Below are 17,878 nucleotides of genomic sequence, written 5' to 3'. Positions count from 1 at the left end.
TGCTGCTATTGTGACTTCAACAGCAAATTCCACCTTAATGAATACTGGTGAGTTTGGGCCGGCCCTTTTCAAAGCTACTTAAATATTTATATACAATACAAAAAAATTTAAATGAAAAAAAACAAAAAAAACTTTATCTTCGTCAGTATACAAAATCATTAAAATTTTCATAAAATTAAATAAAAATTAATTAAATCATTTTATAATCCAAAAGAAGTTATAACAAACAAAAAATTTCTCCTCATAAATAAAAAAAATAGTATGAATAATGTTTACTAAATTTTGTTGTAACTAGCCAAATTTGTCATTCTTATTGGGAGAATAGCCCAAGTTTCATTTTATTAAGCAAATAACTCATATATTCGGCTCAGACCATAATGCCCTCACTTCATTCGCGATAGGTTAATTTAATTAACATACTGGAGTGAGTTAGGTTAATTAGTTAACTTATTGGTTGAATATTAGCTTAGGTTATGATTTTTTGTGAGTAAAGTTAATTTACTAAATGATTGAATTATGAATTAGGTTAATTAATTGAATGCTTTGAATATCACTTGACTTAAGTTCTTATTTTTGTAATTTTTTTTTTTATTTCAAATCCTTCACGAATCAGTTAATTAATTAACCTAACTCACTCTAGTACGTTAATTAAATTAGCATATTCGCGAATTTACAGTGAATCAACAAAATCATCGAATCCCTCTCTTCCCCGCCGGAAACTCGACTCTGACCTCGCGGCCGTGGAGGACTGCGATTTTCCCCTCCTCGATCGTCGACGTCGCTCCGGCGCCTGGCTTCGCTTCGTCGGAGATGGAGGCGGCGATTCCGGTGATCTCGTTGGAGACGAGAGGGATTGATCCGGAGCTGTGCTTCACCTTGGAGGACTGCGATATTCCTCTCCTCGATCGTCACCATCGCTCCGGCGCCTGACTTCGCGTCGTCGGAGACGGAGGCGGCAATTCCGGTGATCCGGAGCTGTGCTTCATGCACCCTGGTTTTCCAGCTCCGAGAGCGAGCGCAGAGGAGAAATACTAGGGCTAGGGCTCCGATGAGGAGAAAGAACGAATGTGAAGAACAGAGTTTTTTTTTTAGCGAATTGAACGAGTTTTAGTTAGGGGTAGTTTAGGATGTGTCTAAATGTTGAGCTATTTAGTTAATAAATTGAAACTTGGACTAGTCCCTTAATTTTGGTGGGTCAATTAGGCTATTGAGCAAAATAGCCCTAATGTTTAATTAGTTTTAAGATAAATTAGTGATATATTTTTTTGTATAAAAAAATGATATAACTATTGTTGAATTATTTTTATAAAAAATATTATAAAAAGATATATTTAATTTTTAAATTAGTTTTAAGAAAAATGACTAAGATTTTTTTTTTTACTATAAAATGAATAAATGTTTAATTGAACTTTAAAAAATTAATAAATTTGGTATATTGATGACGAGAGATATTTTTTTTCTTTTGAATTTTTGTGTGTTATAAAATGACTTAATTAATGTTTAATTAATTTTAAAAAAAATACTTTTTTTTTACTAAATATGAGTCTGTCATGTATTTTTGTATCCAACTTAACGATTTACGTATTTACGGTGTAACTAAAGTATAATATTAGTTATTTTTGTCATCGCAAAATAATAATTAAATATATAATTTTGATTTCAAATAATGTTAAGTATTTTTGCCAGCATTAACTCACTATCTATGAACTTTTTGCGGTGAAAAGTAGTTTTGAGGAGTCTTCCATCATGCTCAAAAATAATTATATATCACTATTAATCTAGCTAGCTGTGAACATTATAATAATCAACGTATCATGTGTGATTGAGATAATTCTATGAATATAAATACTCTAGCAGCTCTCTCTCCCAAAAGATTATGATTCCGGTTTTCAATCTTTGATTTCGTCGTTTTTCTTAGAATACGGAGACTTCGGTGGTTTCGAACCAATGAAAGAGTCTTGACTTAGAAGAAAGTATCTTTTATCTTTATTTTATTTTTCATGTTTTTTTCCTTTGATTATGTTTTAATAATTTAGACTTATTAGATCTGGTTTTTTGTATCGCCCGATCTTTAATCATAGTGTTTTTTAATGAGAATCGTTAACAACTAAACCACTTAAAACATATTAATTTTATTATAACCAACCTTTAGTTAATAATTAATAATTAGCCAAATTGATGATGTGGCGAGTGAAACCACTAATTTTGTACCGAATATACCCTTATTAGTTAATTAATAAAATTGATTTTCGTATTAAAAAAATATCATTATTCTTTAAATTCCTTAATTATAGGATCTGGAGTTTATGATTTCAAAATAAACTTAAAAAAAAAAAAAAAAAAAAAAAAAAAAAAAAAAACCGTTATACAAAGGACACGTTTCATTTTTATGTTTTTCTTCAAATTTTCGCAGTAATAATTAGTAATATATAACAGTTAATAATCAATAATAATCGTTAATAACGTACTGGTCTCAAGATTATATGTTCTTCACAGTAAATAATCGTTAATTTTTGTTAATACGCGTTTGTTTATCTCTTTTTGTCAATATTTTTATGGTTTTGTTCAGAATTAATTATTGTTAATTATCATTGATACGTGGCCTTTATCTTCTCCAAGAGCTTTTTTCTGCGATTTTAATGTGTTGAATGGCTTATATGTTTTGGTTTTCTATTTTAAATTGTGTAATTGGTTACGTGTACCATTAAATATGCCTTATTAATTGTATTTATTGGTTTTTTTTTCTCATGTAACACATTCACGTAGCATTGGGCGGGAATAAGTTGTAGAGGTACACATGTCTATTTGCACCTGGTAATAAATGAAGATGGCCAATTGTCACAAATTATCTAAAAGGTGGCTAAAATACAATTACAAGTTTCAAAATGGCCACAAATCTAGCCCGCCCTTTTTTAATAATATGATTTTCTTTGGACATGGATCTCAATAAAAAAAAGACCCCTGAAGACCAACATTTCCGTTCGTGATTCATGTAGTAATTTGATAATGATTAGTTACATACATAGACGAGTTACTCACAAGTTATTTCGTTGTATTTATGATTGTTTGAGGTCCATTTTTCATTTTTTTTTTTCTGTAGATGTTTTTTTTTTTTTTTTTTTTGCGCTATTTTTGTAATCTAATTCTTTGATTTTTATCAATATGTTCTTTTGAGGAACTTTTTATTGAAAATAATAATAATAATAATAATAATAATAATAATAATAATAATAATAATAATAAAAATAATAATAATAATAATAATTCTATCTTAGTTCCCTAAAAAAATCAATATTAGTTGTTTTAGATAGGGAAAGCATATTAAGTTCTTATCAAAGAAGATCATCTTCAATTGATTCGCGGGGATGATGTGGAAAGTTATATTATAGCGACAAAATCGCTTGCTCTCTATGTTGGATTAGAGAAGGCATAAGAAAATAGAAAAGACTAAAAAAAATCAATAATTAATATATTTTTTTCTTTCATTCATTGAACTATTGAAGTTCAAGCCATGTTACTAGAAGGAATGAGAAGTTACAATACAATGTGAAACGGCCCATCACTTTAAGTTTGATTTGTTAAACAATTTTTTTTTTTTTTTTTGGTTTGTTTTGTTAAATAAATACCTAATTTTGTGAATAAGCGTTGTGGTTGGTCTATCCCATGTGTAAATAATAATAAAAGAATATTGTTTGCCGGAACTAACAGTCAACTAAAACTACTAGTCCTTGGCTGCCTTCGTTTCTAGTTTCATCAAGGTTTCCAATTAAAGTCTACACAAATCTTTCATTTCGACACCGCAAATATACTAAACAGAAAACTTTCTGTAGTAGTTTTACTCATTACTTTCTTTTGCTTGATTTTATAATTTTGATCATAGTTCATGCATGGCAAGGCCTGGAAACAAAATCATACAAGCCAAACTGGTGGGTATGTCTTACCTTGACATTGTTTCACTTTCTCTTGCTTTATTTATAGTTACCTTTTTTTTTCTTCCCATGAAATCCTAGGATACAACAAATAAAAGATCTGAGCCAGATTTTATTGATCGAGTCGCATGAATAGGGATAACTTTAAAAATATGATTACATAGAAGGTTTTTTCCTATTATCTATTAGTAAATCTTTATTTTACTTTTATTGCTACAATTCACATTAAATACAGTTTTTTATTATAAATTTGAAAATAAATATAGTTTTTTGTGACATGGACTGTCGTAAAAGTGGAAAACAAGAACCTTGCTGATGGAGAATAAGCAGAAATTAAGTACTCTTATGTATCTAACACAACTATATATATATATATATATATATATATATATATATATATATATATGCCTTTTGGAAAATGAGAGTTGTAAGAAACATCTCAAATCTGCCAAATTAACTTGGTTCTATATTTAATATAAATTCATTTTGAAATATATTTTATATTAAATTCCTGTTTAGGTGCTTCTTGGGGACATGGGAACTGGGAAAACAAGTTTGGTAATGAGATTTGTGAAAGGCCAATTTTATGACCACCAGGTAAATTTCTGAACAATCTCTTTTTTTTTATTATATGCTATATGTATTATGTGGAAAAAATAAATGTGCCGCAACGGGTACGGGTTAAGGTCGGGTACACTTATTCCGTTACCCGTACCCGCTATAATTTTTTACCGTTTACCCGGACTCGTTTACCCGGGTTTTGAGACAGGCCGGGTAACAGAGATACTCGTCGGGTAAGCGGGTTAAAAATATTAGACCCGTTACCGTTTATCTGGTTTAAAAAAAGGGTAGCGGGTCGGGTAGACTTGCTTACTCGTTTACCTGTTTATAAAATAAAAATCCATCAACAATATAAAGTTTAAAAATAATAAAATTTATGTGAAAAATATCATAATGCTACTACAATATAAAGAACATTAAAATTCAAAATAAAAAAAATATAAAAAAGTCTTCATTGCAAATTGGGTAATCTTTATTGCAAATTGGGTCATCTAATTAGGTGAACATATAATGATTTATTATATTTTTAAATATTTAATAGTTAACGGGTCGGGTCCCGGGTAACCGGGTACGAGATGACTATTCCGTTACCCGGACCCGGACCCATTAAAACCTTAACGGGTATTACCGGTATACCCGTTTACTAAAAAAGAATGGGTATTATCCGATCCGATAAAATCGGATAACGGGCCAGAACTCGGATAACGGGTCAAATTGTCATCCTTAAATGTGCCATATATATCTCAGGAACCAACAATTGGAGCAGCATTTTTCACACAGATATTATCACTAACGGAAGCAACGGTGAAGTTCGACATTTGGGACACGGCGGGGCAAGAGCGTTACCACAGTTTGGCTCCCATGTACTACCGTGGCGCTGCAGCCGCCATTGTTGTCTACGACATTTCCACCATGGTAATACCACACAACGTTTAATTAACTCCAAATTGACGCTTTTCTTTAACTAATCACATGAACAACAATGCATCTAAAGTTTTATTACAAAAATAGATTTTTCAAGTTTCTTGATGTTTTTTTTTTTAATTTTTTTTTATCATTTTAGGCTTCATTTAACTTTTTTTTTTTTTTTTTTTTACAGCCTAGAGTTTCATTTATAAGAAAATAACTATTTACAGTTTAAGAAACACTATTCTCATGATTAAATTAATCTAGAGCTTCCCCTTCAATTAATTAGTAACATTTGGATACATTGATCCAATGAAGTGTACAATTGTTTAGTCGAATTGTATATGATTAAGTGTTTTGTAATTCAAAAAAAGATTAGATATGTTTTAAAGATTTGTGAGTATTTTTTTATTTTTTTCTTGAACAAGTCTTAAATGACTTTAAATATATGGAATTGTTATCGGTCTTGTCTGCCAACCCATTTAATTAAGTTATTTTATTCTCATATACTTCTTCAATATTTAAATGTGAAGAATATACGTAGTTGATCTAATAGTTTATCTGATTAGGTGTTTGGAGGTTTTGGGGGAATGATCTTTTACTTCAAATATAAGATTTCGATAAAATAATTCCAAAATTACTTCATATATAGGGTTTTGATCAATTTAGAAGTAATACTTGTTATCAATAAATTTTATGAAAAGATTAGAAATCTCGGTGCCTAAATTCATACATTAATCACTCATTTCCCTGTTCTCGTTTCGTCGTATCAAGTATCTATTTATGTGCTTTCTTCTAAAGCATTTCGAAAATTCTCAATTAGTTTGTCTTTGTGGCATAATCATACTTTATTTGTGAATCAACAACTGAGTCAATTTCATTTCGTACGATGAGTGATGATCTTCTGACTTTTATCTTGGATTTCCTCAGGACACATTTGTCAGAGCAAAAAAATGGGTTCAAGAACTACAAAGACAAGGTATTGCCAGCAGAATTTGAAGCGTGGTTAACTACTAGTTTAAATTTTTTTTCGAAGTTCTAGATTATGATTAAGGTATTGACCATGGAACCACTGAATTTTATTAGGTAACTTGAGTTTGGTTATGGCATTGGTTGCTAACAAGTCTGACCTGGAACCAAACAGAGAGGTTGAAAAAGAGGTCTGCATTTTTTACCAACAACAAAAAAAAAAGAACATTTATTTTGAATTTTTTGTCTCTACATAAGACATTGATTGTCAATCAAATTGGTATGGTTTCAGGAAGGTGAACAATTTGCACAAGAAAATGGGATGTATTACATCGAAACCTCGGCAAAGACTGCAGAAAATATAAACGAGCTCTTTTATGAGATAGGTAAGATATCCAAGTAATTTCTAAAGATGTTATAATCTTGATTTGGTTCTGATTGCAAACATTTTATTATTTACACAGCAAAGAGACTAGCCAAAGCTTTTCCGTCAAAGCCTAGCACAGGAATGAATCTTAACAATGAAGTCCGAAACAAGAGAAGAGGGTTTTGTTGCTTAGGATGACATGTGTATCATTGAATTACTTCCTAATCGGATCCTCTATTTAGGCATGGAATGTACGTGTAAATAAATGCATACATCAAAGCAGAAAAAGAAACAGAAAAGGGAATGTGATATTAACTAAACAACAATACTTAACCCCAAAAAAAAAAATGGAGGCTCCAAAATTTGGCGTGTATTCCCTTCCCAGTATGGAAATGGCAATTGCATGTATTATATATATATATATATATATATATATATATATATATATATATATATATATATATATATATTGACAGGATGTAACTTTGGGGCTAATACACGGAAAAAGTTCACGATGAGCTAATTTGTATATCTTTAGGTTAAATAAATTTAAAAACTGGCAAAAACTGCAAAAACAAATTTTGAGGGGAATTATGGCTCCCCTCAATTTCACCTCCCTTCGGAACTAAGTTGAGTGATAAATGAATGCTCAAAGTTTGTTAAAATATATCACAAAATGTGAAGAAAAAATATATATAGATGTGTTGTGGAGAGAAATGAATATGAAATAATTTCACTTCATAGATATGTGGATTTCGTATTTAATATATATATATATATATATATATATATATATATATATATATATATATATATATATATATATATCCATTATAGAAACGCGAGAGGCAAATACTTTGTAATATCTTCGGATTTGAAAATTTGAAGGCAATTTGAAGATTCGTGACTATTTCCTTGTATTTTTAGGTTTTAGTTTACATTTGAGTAAATTAGGTTTTAGTAATTTAGTTTAGGTTTTAGATTTGGGTCATGGATATGTTGGAGATACTAAAATGTTGTGGTTTAAAGTATGTTCTCTTAAATTAAATAATAACTAAAATAAAATTTTAAAGAACGTAAACTAATTAGACGATATATTTAGTCTGTCTATTAATAAAGAGTTTTCTAAGTAATTAGGCCACCTAAAACGTTTGGTTTGGGATCTAGCCTATGTTTGGAGATTTTTAAGGAAATAACCAAACGTATTAGGTGGCAAAATATTTTTTACTTTTTTGTCCTTCAATAATTAAAGTAGTTTTTTTTTATTTATTTTTTTCCCTTTTTTGTGCATTTTAAATTCCTATTTTGTAGAAGGTGGTTACCAAATATTTGAATTCACATTCTTTCTCTCTTCCACGTCTTTTTCTCTCTCTCTCTCCACAAAACAGATCTAGATTTTTTAACCACGTTATCTATCTTCCTCTTCCACGTTCTCCTCTCCCGCCGAGCTTTCAACCCAGCCCTCCGAGCCCTCCCCGTGACCCAACATGACCGAGTCTGGGGACCCTATCTCGCCTTGGTCTCCCTCCCCGGAGTCCCTTCCGACACGTCCCTGCGAGTCTTCCGGCGATTCCTCATGTTCGACCCGACCCACGTCGAGGACTTTCATCGAGTTTCTGCTCTCGGCGGGACTGTTCCAGGAGGCGGCGGAGCGGCTCGCCGGAGTCCTCAACGACGTCGGGTTCTCGTCCGTGAAAGGGAAGACGAGGCACCGGCTTTGGCTCGAGCGCTGCGATTTGCTGAGGAAGCGCGCCGAAGAGATCTCAGGGCTTGACGTGGAGGCACCTGCTCTGACGAAGCTCTGCGATTCGGGATCAGGAAGTTCACCGACGAGGTACAGATGATTTATTTACAGTTATTTCCAGTTATTTCCATTCAAATGACTTAAATGTGGAGAATGAGATAATTTCCAGTAATTTACGTTTATTATCTGTGTTGACAGGTTCCCAACAGTAACGTCAGTCTTGGTGAGCCGTTCTAGATTAGCGCGCCGCGTGATTAATGATATCTTTGATAAAAATATTTTGTTGAGATTTGTTAGAGGTTAAAGGTTACGTGTAACAATTTTGAAATTGTCTGTTATTTTATATTGTTATTGCCTATTATTTAATATAATTATATTCATTATTTCCATTTGATTAAGTAAAAGGGCAAATTAGTCTATTAATTATTGACACCTAAGCACGTTGGCTATTTCTCTAAAAGTTATGAAACATAGGCTAAAAACAAAATCTATAGTTTCAAATTGGCTATTTTGCTACAGTGCCCATTAATAAATTAGTTTCGACAAAGCCCTTTAATTTATCTTCTCTTGAATATAAATTCATTCCTCCACATTATATTTTATACATGGAAAATAATAATGGGACAATTAGACCAGTAGTCCAGTTTTATTTTATTAATAAAATACTTTAACGGGTCGGAATTAATTAAATGAACTATTTTAGTTAATTTAATTTATTTCGGCTTGGTGGGCTATTATAAAATGAAATTTTAGCTTGAATCGCAAATAAAGCTAAGAAATCAGATGGTTGCAACAAATTCTACTACAATAATAGTACGAAATTATTTATTTTAGTTTATTCAATCGATTCGATATTTAATAAAACATTTGTATCATGAGGTATGCAAAATAAAAAATAACATTTGTCAAAAAAAATATTTCAATTGAGTAATAGTGACTTTTAGCGACTGGGTAACAATTAACAGTGACTACAATCATTTTATTCATGTCGTTGACTTTATATTTTTTAATCATTGACCTGTTAACCAAGTACTGAATAATACAACCAACGGTGGAGACTTAATGAGACTTAAGTTAACAGACCATACACTGGTACTACCAATGCCCCAAAAAACTCCCTTACAAAAAAATTCCCCCAAAAAAGGACCTGGAAAACTAAAATATTTTCTGACGTTTTAAGACAAACAAGTCGATGTAGTTCAATAAATACTTGATTCTAAACCAAGAGAGTGACCTTAAGTGTAATAAACATTTATTCAATTAATATTTGATATTTCCTTCCAAACAAAAAAAACCAAAATTTGATATTGAAGAAATCACCAATGGAACCTTGTGATTTACAGGTTTAACCACGAATGGCAATTGGCTTCTTCCCTATGTTTACATGCCCTTCTTTGAGGGCAAAGAACGTACACAAAGTTTCAGCAAAAAAACATAGAAATCTATTGAATACAGAAAGACATGAATTAAAGACATTTTCTCCAATGACCTTATAAATACATTATTACCCACCTAATACAGCTACTAATGAGCTATAATGGAGGGTAAATTAAAAAAAAATTGAGAACAAAAAGATACAACTGACCAAAGTTTTGTAAAATATACAGTGTGGGGTCTACACGGAGCCCGCGTTCTCATTGCGATTACGTGGCTGCGACCTGACTCTCAACTCACTGTACATTGCGGAACAGGACACGGAAAACTCTGACAGGGCTCTGAAAAGCTCGGGAAGGCGAGTTCTGAGGCTGACGAGGGACTTCTCTCTCACCTGGAGGCAATGCCTCTGATAGGCTTCTTGCTCCTCCTCGAGCCTCTTCTTCACCAAATCCACGGCCATCTGTCTCTCCACAACGGCGTCGTCGGCGTTCAGGTTCCCGTCAGCCTCGCCGTCCTCGGGAATCATGCGCTGCATATACTTGCGGTACCAGTCCTCGAAGGCCCGGGTTTTTCGGGAGAGCTCTCTCCTCGTCTCCTCGCACCTCTCTCTCAGCCTCATCTCCTCGTCCTGCTGGATGCTGATGGTGTCGATGACGGCGCCGAAGTTGGAGATGGCTGACCTGGCGACCTCGTCGGGGAGCCTGTCGAGGTGGTCGTGCCAGGCGAGGAGGAGCCTCTGGATCGGAGGGTTCTGCGGCCTCGGAGGGGACGACACTTTCTCCTTCATGCTCGTCTCGGTCGGGATGAGGTTGAGCTTCAGCCACGCGTTCAGGGACTTTATGTACTGCCTCTGCTTCTGCACGAGCTTCTCGAACTGGGAGCACCACTCGTGCACCACCCCGCACAGCTGGGACGTGATTCCGTGGTGGTGCTCGCTCGTCTCCTTCAGAGTCTGTGATATGTCGATGTATTTCAGGGCTAGGACGATCCTCGATTGGGCCTCGTGCTCCTCTCGCATCGTCTCCCACATCCTCGCCATCCTGTACGTTCCAACACAAGCAACGACTCAGCATATACACTTTTGACCTTTTTCGTATACATGAGTTAATTATATGGAAATTACTGACCCATCAACAAGCTGGACGAGTTTGGGGAAGAGCTGTTGATCGCGCAAACGGTTGATCTCGGAGACCGTGGAGTCCATGGCTTGCATGTCAACTATGTATCTCGTGTGAAGAAGGCTCACCGCCGCTTTTGCTTTCTCCAAAGCATCGGAGTTGCCACCGCGTTTCTTCAGCTTGCTCAGCGAGTTCACCTTCCTTTGGTACTCAAACTTCATCACTTCCCCTGCCTATCCAACCCCACCATCAGAAATAAAATCCACTCATGAAAAGCAACATCAATAATGATTTCACCGTCTCAAAGATCCCGGATCGCGTACCTTGACTTCGTCGTAAAGCTTCTTTTCCCAAGCTAACAGCTTATCCAAAACCGTGGCGTGGGTTTCCTGCTCTTCCGAGTCGAAGTCGTCGTTCGCATCGTAGTTGTTAGGCAAGCCTTTGAACGACCGGTTCCAAGTGATGACACGCATTACTCGAGCAGAGTGGTCGATATGCCCTGAAATAAAAAAACATCATCAACAAGAGGTTTCCTCGATCATAGGTCGATACAGCGCAACGGCCTGACCTCGATTATCGGCGAAATTGGAGTGGTAGTGAAGCCGGGTGGCCTCGAGCATCTTGGAGACCTCGTGAGCGCTCTGCGAGGCCTTGAGAAAATGATCGTCGAGATCCACAAACACCTTGAGCAAGTTGACGGGCCTCTTCGGCGCCGGAACGGGGGCACCAGGCTTCGCCTTCTTCAGGCCGGCAGCCTCCGGCGGAGGAGGCGGAAACGGCGGAGGCGGAGCTTCCTCTTCCACCTTCACCGGCGGAGGAGGGAGAACCTCCTCCGGCTTCGCAGTCTCCACCGCTTGGACAGGGGCTGCTTTCTCTCGCTTAGGTCTCTCGACGATCTCCTCGTCTTCGGCCTCCATCTCGCTCAGAGTGGGCCTCGGCATGCTCTCGTAGTCGAAGAAGAAGTCGAACGTCGCCTGCTGCTGCTGGTACGTGGCCACACGCGGCGGCGGCGCCTCCGAAGCGACACCACCTCTGCGGCGCCGCCTCAGACTGGCGGCGGCCTCGGCTTCCTCGTCCTCGTCGGCGTCCTCGGCGTCCTCGATGATGGGCTTGGGCCTGGAGACCGGGTCGGGCTTGGCGATCTCGGGCATGGTGGCGGCGCGCTGGAGCGGGGCCGGGGCGGCGGAGGGCGGCGGGGGCGGCGGGGGGAGGGTGTCGGGGAGGGGGGGCTGCGGCGGGGGCTCGGCGGCGGAGGGAGGGGCGGTGTGGTTGGCCTCGGCGTGGGCGTAGTCGGAGAGGGCGGCGCCGGTGTTCTTCAGGCCCATGGCGTACGAGGAGTGCGCCGCCGCGAAGGCGTTCCTCGCCGCCACGGTGTCCTTCATGTGAAGCTTCCGCTCCTTGCACCGCGCCACCGCCTCCTCGTTCTCGATCTTCGACTGCGTACAACCCATCTCTCTCTCTCTCTCTCTCAAAAACCAAGTACAGCTACTACAAACGCCATATGCACCGAAAGGAAAGGGCTTTGGGTTCGTTTACTTTCCCTTTTTTTTTTTGGTTTCTCGATTCGAATTCGCTCTGCTTTTTGGCGTGTCCTTGTCAGACTCGATACTTGTTGTCGAGTTGGAAAAAAAACGAACCTACAACAAGGGGGAGCTCGAGACGGTGTCGTTCCACGACTTTATTGTTACGAGGAAATTATTGGGATTGAAGATGAGGATTTTTTAGATTTTAAATTATTATTGTACTCACCCACCAGAAATTATTAATTTATTATGCCTTGACAATTTGGCAATTTCTAAAGGGAAAATAACATATTTATACCCTGTGTTTTAGTGAAATGTCGAGTTTAACCCTCGGTTTTCAAAAATGTCGAGTTCATACCCTCTGTTTAACTAAAATAACGAAATTATACCCTATGTTTAACTAAAATGACGAAATTATACCTTGAAATGAATAACAGCGTCACAAGTCTCCCTTTCATTGATATTAACTCTTATATAAGAAAAACCGAATCAAATCTAAATCAGTACCCTAACTTCTAAATTATCAATTTTGAAATAAAAATAGTCTTAAATTGAAATTAAATAATAAAACTCATACTTCCTAAGAAATGATTTCATTCCGTGTTCGAATTGTAACTTTAAATCCTTGATTCTCTGTACGAATATGCGATTTTGATTAATATCAACTATCAATGTTTGCTCATTTGCCTCTTTCTGTGTTCTTCGCGATTAAAAGACTGTTGTTTATTTTTTAGTTTTTATATAAATTACATATATGGCGCGAATGAATAAAGATAATTGATGTTTATATATAAATATTATAGTCAACGTCAATGAAAAGTCAATAAAAATAATATTCGTGACACTGTTGTCTATTTCAGGGTATAATTTCGTCATTTTAGTTAAACAGAGGGTATGAACTCGACATTTTTGAAAACCGAGGGTTAAACTCGACATTTCACTAAAACACAGGGTATAAATGTGTTATTTTCCCATTTCTAAACTACAATTGAGATATTAGTACCAACTATTTTTCGCTTCCGTACTATATAAACTTAAGAGTGGTTTTTTTTTCCTTCTAATATTATGATAGCTACATTGATTGAAGAAGTATTCATCACAATAATATTAATAATAGTTATATTGTATATCTCTTAAAATATCTGAATCATTTTTTTATTTAAGTTGAATTATTTGGGGAACCTATCTCTTCTATTTGGTTTTGGACTAGTTGGGTGGCCACGTTTAAAAAAATGACACGTGGCTGACTCTTAAGCGTGGCGTATGAAAGTGAAAGCAAAGGTTACTTCTGAGCAAAAATACAAATAAATATATAATAAAAATAAAAGCAAGGTGTTACTAGTGTCTAGTCTAGTAGTAGGAACTTTTATTCGAGCCTTCATTTTACAGCCTCTTTTTTTCTAATTCTTGTTCTAAGGAAAGTTGGGAGCAATAATATTTGTTTCACAATTATTAAAAATCAATCAAAATTTAAATATTCACACATTTAGTATTAAATCGATCCCAAACGAATTGATTCCGTGACATATTTCATCACACATTTAATATTAAATGTGTCAATATTTGATTAATTAGTTCTTATTATTGCGGACATTTTCTCTATTCCTTAGAGACCAAAGATGATAGGAGAGAACATTGGAGGTAGAATTTCCTTTATCTGCTCGGATAATTGCAAGATTGATGCCGTTGCCATGTGATGCCTATGTGGCTCTGAGCAGATTAATGCACTCAAAAAGGGCATAATAATTTTTCCTGTAACCCATTTAGGTGTCTTTGGCAAAGATGACGCTTTCATCAGCATATTTATTGGGCTACTTTAAAACTTATTTAAAACCCCATTTTGATTCGACCAAAAAAAATGCATATTATTATTGTTGACCTGTAAAATTAGTACAACAATATCTCACGAAAATATACCGACTCCGAGTACAAGGCCTCCGAGTACAGAGGTGATTTAGGCAAGATTTTCTCTTTATACAGACGAATCTAATACAAGAGAGCAATGTTTTCTAGAGATTCTAAGTGACAGAAAAGTGTCTAAAAAAGTCCGTGTTTCGTTCTGTGCTGCTGCCTCTATTTATACTCGTCTGGTCGTGTCTTTGACGGTTATTTTGAGGAACGTGGGGTGATCAATCCCACGTTCTGGACGGTTATGGGTAACTGCTTTTCGCCTCTCTCTGAGGTAGGCGGTTAATGCTCCTCGTGCGGTTCCTGAACCGTCGAGGTGTGCGTTTTAGAGCTTGAAACATGTTTTCTATTAGTTTTGACTAGTCTTTGACCCACGTTCTTCTCTTCTCTTCGAAGTTCTGATCGGTGGGTTTCGTTCTTAACTTATGAACGGTTCGTTCCTTTTTAATGGATGACCCTTGGGTTTACTTAACCTGAGCTCGGTGCTGGATTCGTATTTCTGCTCGGCGGTCCGACTAGCCAGGTCGGAGTCTGACTAATTTATCCCGTAACAGCTACCCCCCAGTTTCTTAGTTTTTTCTTTAGCAAAAATGGTAAGGAACTATTTCGGTTTGCTTCGTGACCGTGTTCATCTTTGCTTACTTGTCTCGGGATGATCCGAGTAGAATTCTTCATTCTTTCTTTTTACAGGACGACGTCGTTTGTCATCGGGCCTTTCTGAACCGTAGCGTCTTTTGCTTCGACGGTCAGATGTGTTTGGCTTCCTGGACAAGCTTAATCTCCACCGCTCATGAAGTCTTTATATAAGGCCTATCCTCAACTTTCGAATTCATTTCGCTTTTTTCTTCTGAATTCTGATCTCAGAGCGTTCTCGGCTTGACCTGCTTATTCAGATTTTCTCTTGACTTCTTCGTTTTTGCTCGGATCTTCCGACCTCCAATCTTGCGGGTAAGGTCTGTTCTCTTTTGTTTTATTGTTTTTGATATCTTCCTTTTGTTTTGAGATTGTTGTTTGGCGATCGGTATCTTCTTTATTTATTGTATTCGGACCCTTCGGACTTTAGGAATCTTAGTTTCTCAACTTCATTAGGGCTATGGGTGGACTTGCGCGTCCTGATCTGAGCTTTGATCCTCGCGTCGTTCGGCGATCGGTACCTGATCCCGATAGTGTTACCTTGTTGGATGGGTCCAAGTTTCCTTTCCTCAGAAGTCCCGTGTGGTATCATATCCCAGAGATCGGATGGGACCGTCCTGTAATGGCATATGATGAGTCATGCGTGCCTCCCAATCCTGAGTCCGAGGGGGTTGATAACGAGAAAAAGGTTATTGACTCGTCTTCCCTGTCGTGTAGGGACACTATGGTCGTGGAGTTATCGTCCTCGTCCGATTCTTCGAAGGAGAGCGGGTCGGAATCTCGTGATACGACGAGCCTTTCTCTTTCGCAAGACCGAGGAGAGGGTTGCTCTCAAGGCACTCCGGGTCCAAGTGGGAGGACTTTTGGGGTTGATCTTCCAGAGGAAGAGGAAGAGGCCCTGGTCTTTGAACGGAAAGAGGGCCAGTTTTCGGCCAAAGTTTGGACTTCTCGGGTTACCGAGAAATATCTACAAGGGTTGATGGAGGAATTCGAGATAGCTGAGGGAATTACTCTCTCGGCACCTCTGGAACACGAGAGAGCCGATCAGCCTCCCGTCGGAAAGATTGCGTTCAATAGGGCCATTTTGAACGTGATCGGAGGGTTGCCAATGCATCCACTCATTTCCCAGTTCGTGTCCGACCTGGGTTGTTCTCCTACCCAGCTCGTCCCCAACGTGTATAAAATCTTTGTCGGGATGGCCGTGTTGTGGGCGAAGATTTATGATCGCCCTGTCACTTTGCAAGATTTCTCACAATACTACTCTTTTAAGTCGGCCCCAGGGCAGCATGGTTACTATTATGCTCGGGCTAATGACGATCAGTCTAAGGTGGTTACTCGCCTGCCGACCAGCCAGAAAAATTGGAAAGATCATTTCTTCTGGGTCGAAGGGAACGCCTCTTATGAAAGATGCCCCATAAGGGCTCCGTTCTCGGAATTGGGTGTGATTTTGGTCCAGAATTTTTGCTTGATAATCTGAGCCGGGCTTTTGTTCTGGGTTTTTATATGTTTTATGTTTGGTTTCAGGTCCCCTTCCGCAATATTCCGAGGAGGAGCGACCACTTCACTCGGAAATTTTTGATCTTTCAGAGGCTGATCGGTCGACGTTCCTGTTATCGGACCCGGACCTGCTCGACCAATATTATTATTACCCTTATTCAAGTAAGTATTTTACCTGTCCTTTCTCAGTTTACTTATGTTCTTTTCTCATTTTCATTTTCGTTTCTTAACAGAGATCGCCCAGATGGCAAAAAAGAAATCTGCTCCCGAGCTGATCCCTCCCAATCCGAAACGCGTCAAGGCTTCTAAGGCTTCGACGGCCGGCAAACGGGCTTCCTCGTCGATTTCGAAGGTTCCGGAGCCTCTGAGCTCTTCTCCCGCTAAGGGTCTGGCCGAGCCTTCATCTACCTCCGATCCTTTGGCTCCGGTCGTTTCTTTCTTCCGCGAGCGTTTCCCTGCCGAGAAGGCTCAGGAGGTTCTCAGGCTCGAGCCTTTGGAGAGGCTTAACCAGGCCACTGACTTGGCGATTTCGGTAAGTTTTGACTCGTCTAGTCGGTACCTCTTCTCTTTTGATAACTCATTGTGGCTGATCGTTTGATCGTTGCAGAATTTTGTCAGTATGACCGGGCTAGTCGGACTGCTAGGCTCCGAGCTCACCTCCTTGAGACAAAGGAATGATCGATTTCTCAAGGAGAGAGATGCTGCCAAGGATGAGACAGCCAAGGTCAGGTCTGAGTTAACTCGAAAGTTCCGAGAAGACCTCGAGGCTGCTCGTCTAGCGGCGGTGGAAGAGTACAAAGCTTCCGACGATTATCGTGATATGCGCGATGATCTCTATACCGCTGGGATGACCGAGGCTGTTCGGCTTCTTGGTCCGAAGAATCCTAATCTGGATGCGACGGATCTTGATCTCGACTCGGAGTCAAGGGCTAGCGAAGAAGGCGACCAGGAATAGGATTTATAGTTGTTGTTTTTATATATTCTTTTTATATTTCTGTTAACCCGCTTGGGTTTTGAACAATCAGTTCGAGGTCGGATCTTCATTTTGTAATTTTTGTTTTTCCCTTTCGGGATTTGAACAAGTGATCCTTGGTCGGATCTATATTTTGTGTAAATTTAGTTTCAAAAATTTGGTAAAGTAAAGTACTACTATTACTAGGTAATTTTTCTAAAAATTGTTCGTTAGTTATCTAGCCGCCCAGTTTACTTTGTCGAAATTTTTGAAAGATGATTTATGATAAGTACTACATAATGCGTAACTGCGAACAGAGGAAAGAAAGATGAACAAATACTTGAAATTATAAGCGCGTGATTACTCGAAACTCCGAGTAGAAAATTTGAAAGAT

The 17,878-nt window shown here is 37.7% G+C and overlaps 3 protein-coding genes across 4 annotated transcripts; 2 read left to right on the top strand and 1 right to left on the bottom strand.

The window, feature by feature from the left end:
• The first annotated feature begins 3,782 nt into the window (after nucleotides 1-3,782).
• LOC149385086 (ras-related protein RHN1-like) lies at nucleotides 3,783-7,137 on the top strand. 2 transcript variants are annotated; one of them, XM_089625758.1, is made up of 7 exons: nucleotides 3,783-3,926; nucleotides 4,449-4,526; nucleotides 5,271-5,405; nucleotides 6,327-6,375; nucleotides 6,483-6,556; nucleotides 6,658-6,751; nucleotides 6,830-7,137. In XM_089625758.1, exons 1-7 carry the CDS (start codon nucleotides 3,888-3,890, stop codon nucleotides 6,928-6,930), a joined length of 570 nt encoding a protein of 189 aa, XP_089481884.1. In that variant the 5' UTR covers nucleotides 3,783-3,887; the 3' UTR covers nucleotides 6,931-7,137. The 2 variants fall into 2 exon arrangements, with proteins under 2 accessions (XP_089481884.1, XP_089481883.1); XM_089625757.1 differs by having other exon boundaries at nucleotides 5,238-5,405.
• A 2,639-nt stretch (nucleotides 7,138-9,776) lies between these two features.
• LOC149385085 (kinesin-like protein) lies at nucleotides 9,777-12,626 on the bottom strand. Its single transcript, XM_089626088.1, has 4 exons — nucleotides 11,540-12,626; nucleotides 11,295-11,470; nucleotides 10,981-11,204; nucleotides 9,777-10,893 (listed from the first exon to the last, which is right to left on the bottom strand). Exons 1-4 carry the CDS (start codon nucleotides 12,420-12,422, stop codon nucleotides 10,092-10,094), a joined length of 2,085 nt encoding a protein of 694 aa, XP_089482214.1. The 5' UTR covers nucleotides 12,423-12,626; the 3' UTR covers nucleotides 9,777-10,091.
• Nucleotides 12,627-16,553: 3,927 nt separating this feature from the next.
• Nucleotides 16,554-17,547, top strand: LOC149385084 (uncharacterized). The gene is made up of 3 exons (XM_089627571.1): nucleotides 16,554-16,694; nucleotides 16,766-17,064; nucleotides 17,140-17,547. Exons 2-3 carry the CDS (start codon nucleotides 16,777-16,779, stop codon nucleotides 17,485-17,487), a joined length of 636 nt encoding a protein of 211 aa, XP_089483697.1. The 5' UTR covers nucleotides 16,554-16,694; nucleotides 16,766-16,776; the 3' UTR covers nucleotides 17,488-17,547.
• The last annotated feature ends 331 nt before the right edge of the window (nucleotides 17,548-17,878 follow it).

This window comes from Urtica dioica, chromosome 9 (assembly GCF_054948205.1).
Source record: "Urtica dioica subsp. dioica isolate 48M chromosome 9, U.dioica_male_clone48M_v1_H2, whole genome shotgun sequence".
Classification (NCBI taxonomy): domain Eukaryota; kingdom Viridiplantae; phylum Streptophyta; class Magnoliopsida; order Rosales; family Urticaceae; genus Urtica; species Urtica dioica.
The sequence above is the reverse complement of the archived record's forward strand: the minus strand, read 5'-3'. Positions and strand labels throughout refer to the sequence as shown.